This window comes from Cupressus sempervirens, chromosome 1, assembly GCF_028749045.1.
Source record: "Cupressus sempervirens isolate cs-2001-9-10 chromosome 1, ASM2874904v1, whole genome shotgun sequence".
Lineage (NCBI taxonomy): Eukaryota > Viridiplantae > Streptophyta > Pinopsida > Cupressales > Cupressaceae > Cupressus > Cupressus sempervirens.
Window position 1 is genome coordinate 872,976,058 of NC_143118.1, and position 12,382 is coordinate 872,988,439.

Here is a 12,382-nt window from a genome sequence, read left to right on the forward strand (position 1 = left end):
ATGACATTTCAGTTAGTTTTAAACCCACCTGTTTGAACAAATTGGATTTATGCTGAGGAGGGTTTAGAAAGGTGAATTGAAACATTCGTTTAATAATGGAACTATTCATGATGAGGATAAATTGTATGACTATTCATTATGAGGTTAAACTGTATAACTGGAAAAGTCTACTAAGAAGCAATGGATGCAGTTAATATAAACAGGTTTTAATATAAGCTGTATTTGAGCTAAATCTGGTCGAAACTGATAGGAACGACTCAGACTTCAATATTATCCTTAGTACTAGTTGAGAAGTCGGCCTTGAAGCTTCAAATAAGAGAAGATGGATTTACCTTTGACATGGGGTTTAGCAGTATGAATCAGGAAATTAATTCAAATCAATCCAAAGGGGTTGTAAACAATCGATTTTTATTGAGCATAAACCTATCTTGTGAGTGGATAGGTATTGAATGGTAGGGTTTAATTAGTAAATTAAAAAAGAATAATAATAATAATGATCGCAAATAAATAAATAATTTAAAATAAAAATATAATAAGATAACAAATGCAATAAATAATTAATATTGGGGACCTAGTTAGCACCTAATTAGTAAATTACCAAAATGGTCGAAGTGGAAAAAGGATTATAGACGAGAAGTTCATTAAGGGGATATATATATACACAATTAAATGAAAATGGAAGATAAATGGGAAAGGTATGTATGTGGTAGGACAACTTGTATTCAAAACATTTAGGACAATTAATAAAACATCTCCATGTTCGCAAACCCTAGAACCATTCCAACTACAATTGAACTTCACTTGCATATACGGAGTGTCTTAATTGGAGTATAGAAGGTGAAAGATTTACAACAATAACATTATTTTACTCTTGTTATAACTTGATATTGAAATCAATGATAGACAACCAGGTGACCTTTTATGGGAACTTGAGGCTAGATATTTCGAATGTAAAAATTCTTCTATGCCAAACTAACTCCCTCAACTACAAACTCAATGATCGAGGTAGTAGCTTTCTAACATCCTCGAGGAATGTGAATTGATTATCCAGATACCTAAACAGTTCGATAGGACTTTCATAGCAAGTAAAGATCTATTCATGCTACCTTAGTTTAACTTTCAGAAAAAAATTGGTTGTGTTTTGCCTCATAAGTTTAGGGCAAGACATTTGCTTTTAGTAAACCATTCTCTATAAAGGCTGTTGCTGTTAAGGGTTCATCAAAGCACTGTACTCTAAGATATTCTGGTCATGCAGGTATCCTGTAGCTTACATTTCTCGCCCGGAAACAAAATTGAATATAAAACCAAATCCAGTAATGGCAGACTTTTCCTCTATAGGCCCAAATAGTCTTACTCCAGACATACTCAAGGTCATATTTCAAGCTTGAAAACTCTGATTTTCTTTTGCATGAATTCCATCATTGTAAAGCAGGGGACGTTTGAATGTCTTCATTAAAATGTTTTGAGTGTTTAATGCACCCTGACATTACAGCACCGGGGGTGAACATCCTTGCAGCATGGACAAGAGCCTCAAGTCCTACTGATGAGCCTTACGATCTTAGATGGGTTCCCTTCAACATAATCTCAGGCACATCTATGGCGTGCCCCCATTTTACTGGTGTTGCAACTTTGCTTAAAGAAGGCATATCCTCATTGGAGCCCTGCAGCCATTAAGTCAGCTATTATGACTACAGGTATACATAAAAAATACATGCACCCTTCAGTAACATAATGTCACTACTAAAGGCATGGATTATTTCACCAAGTTCATGGTAATGCAAATTTGTACCTAAAGTTATTTCTTCATTTCTCATTACCTGAGCCATATTTATTATACAATTTTGCATCTAATTTTGCTTATGCTTTGGAATCATAGCTTCCAGAATGGACAACAGCAACAAGCCAATTAGGAGATTCTCAAACGGAACAGCAGGCCCATTTGACTACGGTGCAGGTCATCTTAATCCAAATAGGGCTTCAAATCCTTCCCTGGTTTATGATGCATCAGAAGAGGACAACTCATTCTTTTGTAGACTGGAAATTTTAACTAGAAGACCGTCTTCTTGCCCAAAACATAGAGAACCAATATACAACTTCAATTATCCTTCCATTTCTGTTTCGGAGTTGAAATGACCTCTCTTTGTGAGCAGAACTATGACATATGTATCAGATGGACCAGCGGTTTTTAAAGGAATTGGAGGCTCTTTTCAAGGTTTTGTCGTGGCACTGAAGCCTAACAAGCTTACATTTTCAAAGATGGGAGAGAAAAAATTATTCTATGTGGTACTGAAACCAGAGAAGAACTTAAGGAAAAATTAAGCAATGGACATAGGAATCTGGCCATCACAAGGTGAGAAGCCCCATTGCAGTGAAAGGAGCAATGAAGTGAAGTTCTGAAGACAGGTAATAAGTTATGGCCGTGGCTATCCTCCCACAAAAATGTACAGTTGACCAATTTTCAAAAAGATTGTAAACAGCATAGATTATTTTGAAAATTTCTGCATTTGATCTTCATGAGTTGCATAGTTTGTAATCGAAAACAACAAAAAATTTAGAAAAAATTATCTATGTTTTCATGAATCTGGAAAAAAAAAAATTAACTTTGTTTTGTCTTTGGTACTTTTTTAGTTGGAGATTAGGCTGTCCCATCAGTTATATGGGTGTGGCAAGTGATTAAGGGGTTATTGGTACGACGTTGGCAATAATTAATTGAATGTTATAAATGAGCACATATAAAATATTAATATATTTAAAATAGAAAAAGAAAAATGAAGAATTAAAAATGGCTACATCTACTTTTAAATATCTTATTAACATTTATTTTAGAGTACATTATATATGTCAGTCAAAGTTATTTGTAGAAATATAAACAAGTAATAAATGATGAGGTGGGAGAAGGTGCAAGGTCATGACTGGTGGCCTTAATATACTCAACATTGAAAGGAAATGACATGACTATTGGGTTTAACATATTCCTACATCTCCACTTTTTATGATACACTATAACGAGTCTCTTAGAAGATTTCAAATTCACCTAACCTTGTTCATGGACAATATGAGTTAATCTTCTTCAAATTTTATAAGATTCAATACAATCCAACCCCAAAATATCTTCCATTACAACTTTTACAGATCCAAACTTGCACATAAACCCATTATTAGGATTGAGTTCACCTCTTTATTCCAAATTTTCCAATATGTGTTCCACTAGATCAACTTGACCTTTAGTGCTCTTAATTTGAACTCACATCTCCATGTTTTCAATAATTTGGAATTGTTATTCTTCCTATATATATATATATATGTATGTATGCATATATATGGGTATTATTATGCTTTTACCGATTAATTTTATGAAAGTGATTTTGACAAAATTTAGATGACAACGTGAAGACTGATTTATTCACTTTATGAAAATGAGTTTCCTTAAAAAATGTATCATCCCTAATTTGTCGATTTAACTTTGCAATCATATCCAAGAAAAGTTAAAAATTTCACACTGAAAATATTCATAATCTAACTTCCGTTGTTCAAATGTTCAAGATGATGCATTTACTCACATTCACATTCTCTGATAAAATCAATAAAATTGAGAGTATTTTTTTCAATGAAGTCTCATTTTCATTTGAAATACATTTCAATAAAGTTAATGCACACATTTTTCAAATACCATATTAACACAGATTGGAGTAAACCAATTAAAAGAAAAACAAGTAGACACTTGAAGCAAGCACATGTATCAATTAATCATTTCAAGAACATTTTCTATGTGGGTGTGTGAATTCACATGTATCAATTAATCATTTCAAGAACATTTTCTATGCGGGTGTGTGAATTCTATAGCTACCTTATAGTTTTACAAGGTTAGACTGCCTCCCTTCAACAATATTCTCACTTTGTTATGATGTTTCACTCCCTTTATTATATTCATAGGAACAACAAAATATCAAATCCATGTTATATAGTATAAATCAAATCAAATATTCCCTTATCTCAATAATTTCCAAATGTTAAGGAAAATAATATCAATGATAACAATGCAAACAAGACTAAGCAAGTTTGACACATTCTCCCTAAGCCATTCAATACAAGAGAAAGAAAGGCTTCCAAGTATAACTCTCAATAAGGCCTAAATTTGATTAGCAAAAATCCCACAGAGGATAAAGGGATGCCAATACAAAATCTACAGACTTGTCAAGGAAGTATGCTAGCAAGGTTCTCTTTCATGCAATGTTGATAAGAGATATGACAAATAGAGACCTCAAATACACACAAATAGCCCAATAGAGATATGAAAGTAAATGTATGCAAGGAGGGAAAATAAGAGGTAAAGTACTCACCTTGAAATGCATAGAGGGAGAAGTGTTTTAGCTCTAAACTCACATAGCTAAATTATTTCTAAACTTTTGATAACAAATCCAGGAATAAAATAACGAAAGAAGCAAAACCCAAAAATCTCCCTAGAAACAGGCACTGAAGGTCTAGGCCAATTTGGAAAGGCATCCTACAACTAGGTTGATGTAGTATGATGACCTATAAACAACTTCTCTTGAAATCTCTCGAAGAGTATGTTACAGATTTGTAAGCCTCCCATTGATATCCTACAAAATTGTAACAAGTTTTGTGTGTATGAGTGACTATAAATGGGTTTACTTTAGTCAACCCCCTATTTTGGTGATTGTCACCTCCACGAATAACTATTAGAAAAAATGTCATGTATGTGTGTGTGTGTGTGTGTGTGTGTGTGTGTGTGTATCTTAGATGTGTAGATCTAGAATGCAAATGCACTAAGATACTAAGAGTCTACTCAATGAGTGAAATCCTAGCATGTAAGTGTTCATGTACATGTAAATGTATGAAGGTGCAAAGAATCAGATATGAAACTTATGATGTAGAAGTCATACCAAGCCCCCAATGCTAAAGTAATCTAACCATCTTCAAGATCCCTTCACAACTCCATGTTTGATATATTTGCCTTTTAATGCTTGATGAAGAATGATGCCCTCACTTTGCAAAGAAGAATAAGAAACCAACCCTTGCTTTCACCTTGCAATTTTCCTAAGTTAGATTGGGGTGTCCACACATGATTTATTTTTGCTCTTCTTATGTACCAATGAGAGATTGAATGCTTTTTTATAGTAAATTTATGGAATATTCACAAAACTACTCTGTAAGAGTTGAGTGCACAAATAGAATTTTATCAAAGGAGTTAAATAACACCAACCCCTGAATCACTAGAAGTTCTCAGATTAGGCCAACCTAGGTCGACCTATTCTAGTTTAGATCGACCTACTCTAGTCTAGAGTGACCTAGTCTAGAAGGTCAACCTTCAAGGTCTTCCTATTCCAACTTGTAGACTACCAGGGGCTAGAGGTGAAATAGATGTCCCATACTGTCAACCAAAGATCCAATATAGGATTTTGGGATCCTAAAAAGAGAGGATAGTCATAGATTAATTCTTAATTCATTGAATGTGTGAGGAAGAAGGAAAATAGGGAAGGATTCGTTAGGTCTTACCTCTGTTTCACCTAAGAGAAGAAGGATAAAAGAATTGAGGTGTGTGCTTAAGGTGTGAATATGAAATGAAAACATACGAAAGAGTTGCTAAAAAGTCTTAAACTGAAGTGCATCCAATTTAAGAAGGTGCATTTAGTGCCCATTTTAGTGAGATATGACACTATGTGCATATGCAAGATAAAGTAAGAGAACATAATCATCACTTGTAAAAAGGATATAACAAAGTCCATATGCACAAATCCTACAAGAAAACATTAGTAACCACATCCTATGAAATCACAAGTTAGTGATGAATCAAAAATAACCTAGGACTTACTATGGGAGGATGGCGAAACTTATAGATAGCCATGCCCCCTTGTTTCAACTTGTTCTTCTTGAAAAGGTGAAACAAAGGATCATGTTAAATGTAGTGAACTATAGATAAAAGATGATGACAAGAAGCCCTAAAAACACTACTAGATGAACTTTGAATTCTTTAAGAGGGTATTCAAAGGTTACGTAACTAAGTCACAGTTCCAACACCTATGACAGGGAGGAAATTAGAGCTACTATGCTCAAGATATTATAAAAAGAGTGAAAATTAGGGTTTTGTAAAACATATCCAAAATGTAACCTAACATAATGTTATATAATCTTGTGTTACCTTTTGAAATTTCATTTTATACCTTGTGCTTGAAGGAAAGAAGAAGAAGGGAGATATGTCGAAGACAAAGCCACTGTAGCCCCCACGAATGGAGGTACTTCGATGGGATGTATTAGACAGTTCTGCACTTGAGGAGGTAAGTATTGGATCCGTACTTTACATCATTTCATGTCTTTCTCATATTTGTGCTTTTGTAGATGTAGAATCTTTCCATATAGGTGATTTATAGGGTTCCTAGTAAGAGGTCGACCTAGTCTTGGGTCAATTCAACCTAGTTCTTAATGTGTCTATGGTGTCTCAAGGTCATTTCAACCTACCCAAAAGGTAGGTTGACCTAGTCCCTTGGGAGTTTGACCTAGTCCTTAGGAGGTAGACCTAGTCTAAATATAGACTAGGTGGATTGCAAAGTTTGGTATGTTAAACGAATAGGTTCCTTATTATAAGATCCACTAGTTATGAGAGAGAACTATAGGTTGGATGTGATGATATACATTTGAGAGCACATCTAGGACCTGGGAGAAATAGATATCTAGATACTCAAGGATACATGTATGTATTGGGTAGCACAACAGCCATGGGTGAGATTCCACAAGGGTATGCTACTAGCATTGATGAAGAGATGGGATGAGACTATATGCTTATTCCACTTACCAATAGGAGAATGAAAATCACTTTGGAGGATGTGTATTGGATCTTGCACCTACTTGTTCATGGGCCGACAATGAGACCACGAGGAAACATATCATGCATAGAGATTAGGATAGACTTTAAGTAATGCATGTGTATGTCATATAGAGAGAGACAAAGACCATACCAAGTGCACCTAAAGAGCATTATCCTTGGACAGTCACCTCTTCTTAGGAAGATTATGCTAGATGCATTACTGCCACTACTATCATACCTGTCACAAAGGGTGCAATATTCCTTACTCCTCTAGCACATATAGTTAGGCATATGAAGAGAGAGTCAATAGTGTATGCATGGGGACTGAGCATGATAACACATCTATACTATGAGTTAGGGAAGTCTGTGAGGTACCAACAACAAATTCTTATGACATGTACACTCCTATAGGTGTGGGCTTTTGAGCACTTCACATTCACTAGACCATCTAGGTTCTCGACTGAGATACCATCAAAGTCACCGATAGTGTATACTTGCACACTAAGCCATCCTTGGTAGTTTGGAGATATATTATATTGGAGGACCAGATTTGACCAACTATAGTCTACTAATGTTACTTGGAGACCCTTTCATCTCATGATAGTATGGCTAGACTCAGTAAGGAAGCTGAGGTGGATGTAGAAGCAGAGGGTTTTAGAGGGCACACACAAGTACATAGTGGTGTCCTACTATTATGATAGAGTGCTATGATAGTTCAGTCATTGGTAGGGTCATCTTCCATATGTGCCTTGATATCTATATGAGACTAGATACAAAGATATCCCAAGGACTAGACACCAATTTTCAATAGATGATATGTGACACTGACAGATACTGAGGGCCCAGATGACATTGAGCTACTCGCTACATTAAAGGATGCAGGAGTATCTATATTATTTTAGTGTTGAGAGTGTGAAACCCCTATTCCTAGATGGCTACCCCATGGGTGATCTAGGTCCATATTTCAAAGTATCATGAGGAGAGGATGACGTAGGCTATGATGATGATGAAAATGATGAGCATCTACCAAAGGGAGAGATGATGGAGGTTGAGGGTGATGAGGATACACAAGTAGCATGTGGGAGAGAATGGGAGACGATGACATCTCTTATAGTAGCTAGACCACTACAATATTGCACACCATGAGGTTAGACCAGTACCCATCCTTCTAGGACTAGACATTCAGAGCATAGAGAGCTGAGTTGACCACCACTAGCTACCTATATCCAAGATATAGAATCTAGGTACTAGGAAGGAGATCCAAGTATGAAAGCTGATGCAAAAGTAATATATGAACAAATGATGCATGATAAATGATTGATAAAAATGTAACTTGTGCAGTTAGTATGAAGGAGTAGAGATCCATTGTAAGGGACATCTTGACAACCATGGCCACAAAGGAAAGGAATCCTTCCACTTTGTAGATCTAATATGTGAGGAGACAATATTGTGAATGCCACTAAAACATCTTCACACCTGTAGCAGTAGAGCTACAATTGATGCAAGAGCATCTGGATTAGTTGATTCATGAGCTACAAGAGCTATGTGAGCACTGGCATAGATCTCATAGTCAATCAGAGAGAAGTACATCTAGGAGTCGCACATATGTGTCGACTACCCAAAAGAGTTTAGACGTGATTGAGTTATAAGTTAAGTGTAAATCGAGTCAGGTCATTTACCAAGGAACTCAATGGTAACTAAGTGACTCAGTTTCAGTTCAAGATGACTTGAATCAGAATAATTTCCTTTTATTATTTGTTTTATACAAGCCAAATTGATGGATGTTAATTATTTAATTGTAAGGATATTCAAGTTGACTTGCATTGTAATTCATATATATGAAAGGTCAAGATGTAGATAGAATAGTGTGCAAGTGTTGAAGAAGATAAGATGCAAAATAAGAAGGATATCAAATTAAGGGAAGAATATCCAAGGAGCTACAAAGAATATTCTAATCAAGAAGGATCTAGAGGATAAACCAAAATAGTGATATGAATCTACAATCTAGTTGCTTCATCAATCAAGTCAATCATTGTTACTCTTTAACAATCGTAGCAGTGGAGAAATCTCTTAATAGATTTCACTTAACAATCATTTTCTAAATCCTCTAACTAAGTGGCATTTCTAGATTGAAGTGTCTTAAGACCTCTAACAAGGCCACTTAGGTTGATTTGAATCCTTCAATAGAATCACACCTAACAATGTGTTTTGTAACCTTTAACAGGGTTGGCTCCTAATAGGGCTCACTTTATAAGAGTGAAAACTTGTAACTAGGTGCATTGGTAGTTTTTCCAAATTGGGTTTCCATGTTAAATCTTTGTGTCGTATGTGTTCATGTTATTTTCTTATTGCTTTATCTTTTTGCAACTAAGTTACTAAAGGTTAATGCACATTAATATATCAGATTGCTTTGTTAACCGAGTTACAAAGGATTTCTAGTTCTAACCAAGCTATGAGTTATAAGAGAGGTTATTATTGACATCTAAGGGATTTAGATTTCTTTTAGTGGTAACTAATTTAACCCTCCCCTCTCAATTACTCCTCTTATATTTTGACCAATTGGTATCAGATCTCATTGCATAGGAATTAGTACATCATGTACATTGTAAAAGCACTGTGTCAAGTCTTTGGCATGTTATTTTGAAGAGGGAGAGATTGGATCATGTCATATATTCATTGAGGGAGAGACCAATCTAGAGTAAGTGATATGCATATCAGAAATAGGGAGAACTTGATCTGATGGTGTTTGAAGATAAGATGGTAGAAGGAGAATCCCAGAGGGAGTTCTCATGGATAGATAGAGATTCAGAATGAAACTAAGGATATTATAAAATCTTATGAATCATTTGATTGCTCTAACTTTTCTTTTCATAATGACATATTGTGTTTCCATCAATGCTAAAGAGGGAGATTGTTGATAAAAATTATTCAATTGTATATTGTTATTGATGTTACACAAATGTTATACTCTAACTGAGCACTTCCAGCTAGAATTGAGCTTAGAAGACTTCTGTATTAGTCAAGTAGAAGACAAGTTTAGTAATCTAGTTGAAGCTGAGCTAGGCCAGTCACCAGAGGAGTTTAGACGTGACCAAGTTAGAAGTTCAGTGTAAACCGAGTCAGGTTGGTTACCAAGGAACTCAGTGGGAATTGAGTGACTTAGTTTCAGTTCAAGCCGACATGTATCATAATAATTTCCTTTTATTTTTTGGTTTATGCAAGATGACTTGATGGATTTAATTGTTTAATTGGAAGGTTATTCAAGCTGAATTGACATGGTATAGTAAATTATTTTCTAGATTTGATTGTGTGTTTTTTTTTATCATCAATGTTTCACATCACACTACATGATCTATCATATTTACTATTATGTACTTTTTCATCTTGATGATGGATCATGTAGTGCGATGCAAAACATTGATGATAAAAAACACACACAGAATTGAATCCAAAAAATAATTTATTTTACAAATGGATTATGGAAATTTTACAATGTTAATCGACATTGTATTTCATATATATGAAAGGTCAAGATGTGAATTGAATAGTGTGCAAGTGTTGAAGAAGATGAGATGGGAATTAAGAAGGATATCTGATTAAGGGTAGAATATCCAAGGAGTTTTAAAGAATATTTTGATCAAGAAGGATAAACTAGAATAGTGATATGAATTTGCAATCTAATTGCTTCGTCAATCAATTTAATCATTTTCATTCTCTAACAATTGTAGCAGTGAAGAAATCTATTAATAGAGTTGACTTAATAGTCATTTTCTAAATCCTCTAACCAGGTGACGTTTCTTGGTTGAAGTGTCTTAAGACCTCTAACAAGGCCACTCCTAACAGGGTGATTTAAATCCTTTAATAGGGTCACACCTAATAGTGTGTTTTGTAACCTTTAACAGGTTTGGCTCCTAACAAGACCCACTTAAGAAGAGTGAAAAGTTGTAATTAATTACATTCGTGGTTTTTCCAAATTGGGTTTCCATGTTAAATCTTGGTGTCTCATGTGTTCATGTTATTTTCTTATTTCTTTATCTTCTTACAAATAAGTTACTAAAGGTTAATGCACATTAATCTATTAAATTGCTTTGTTAATTAAGTCACAGGGGATTTCTAGTTCTAACCAAGCTGTGAGTTATAAGAGAAGTTATTATTGACATCTAAAGGATTTGGATTTATTTTAGTGGTAATTGATTCACCCCTCCCGTCTTAGTTAATCCTTTTATATTTCTAACACATTTATGATGGAGAAGAGTATATCAAAGAAATATTGGAGAGAGACTATTAGTACTGGTGTCTATACCTAAATAGAGTACAAGTCAAGAAAGGTACAAATGTTACACCTTTTGAATTATGGAATGGATATGATCCTAATGTGAAATATTTCAAAATATTTGGAAGTAGATGCTATATACTTAAAGATAATAGAAATGGAAAACTTGATACAAAGAGTGACACTACATGCAAAGAGGAACCTGATGACTACAATACATTCATCTATGTGGATGATGATGCTCTTAGCACTCCTAATGAACAAGAAAATAAAGCTACAGTATCTAAACAAACATGGAATGATGTAGTGCAACAAATTGTCGAGCAATAGAGAGTGGTTGCCGACTAACAAACTAAAGATTTCGAGTCATAGATAGGCAATACCAATCATCATATAGAGAATTCTGAGAATACAGAACATGAATCAGAACCTAAACAAGAAAGAGAAAATGAGCATGAGATTATTTTTCAAGATGAACCTATAGAAGAATAGAGAAATAAACCAACCGTGCTAGAAAAGTTTGTAAGAAAACATCACAAAATAGAACAAATCATTGGTAATCCTAAATCAAGTGTTATGAAAAGAAAAATACTCAAAGATGACACATGCTTACTTTGTGAATTTGAGCCCAAAATAGTAAAAGATACTTTAGACAATGAAGATTGGATTCAGGCAATGGACGAGGAAATTGAACAAATTGAGAACAACAATGCTTGGACTTTAATGCCAAGACCTAAAGACAAAAATGCAATTGGAAAAAAGTAATTTTTTAGAAATAAACTCAATGAGAATGGTAAAATAACAAGAAATAAAGCAAGATTGGTATGCAAAGGATATGCTCAAGAAGAATGAGTTGATTAGGGAGAAAAATTTCTCCTATGGCAAGACTTGAAGGAGTCAGAACTCTACTTGCATATTCATCATACAAGAATTTCAAGGTATATCAAATGGATGTCAAATTTGCATTTTTGAATGGTATACTTGAGGAAGAAGTATACATTGAACAACCTAAAGAATTTGTAGATCTAGACAAGAGGAATATGGTATGTTAATTGATGAAAGCCCTTTATGGATTGAAACAAGCCCCAAGAGCATGATATGAATGATTACATAATTATTTGGGGAAGATTGGTTTTGAAAGGATAAATAATAATAGTAATCCATATTTGAAGAATGGTAAGAACAATGAAGTACTACTTTATGAAATATCTGTTGATGACATTATATTTGGAGGAAGAGAAGCATTATGCAAATCATTTGCTAATGAAATGAAGAAGGAATTTGAA

The 12,382-nt window shown here is 34.4% G+C and overlaps 1 protein-coding gene across 1 annotated transcript; it reads left to right on the plus strand.

The window, feature by feature from the left end:
• Window positions 1-1,492: 1,492 nt before the first annotated feature.
• On the plus strand, window positions 1,493-2,580 carry LOC149580606 (subtilisin-like serine-protease S). Its single transcript, XM_089792236.1, has 2 exons — window positions 1,493-1,694; window positions 1,877-2,580. The coding sequence occupies exons 1-2, from the start codon at window positions 1,685-1,687 to the stop codon at window positions 2,131-2,133; spliced, it is 267 nt and encodes an 88-aa protein (XP_089648362.1). The 5' UTR covers window positions 1,493-1,684; the 3' UTR covers window positions 2,134-2,580.
• Window positions 2,581-12,382: the final 9,802 nt, after the last annotated feature.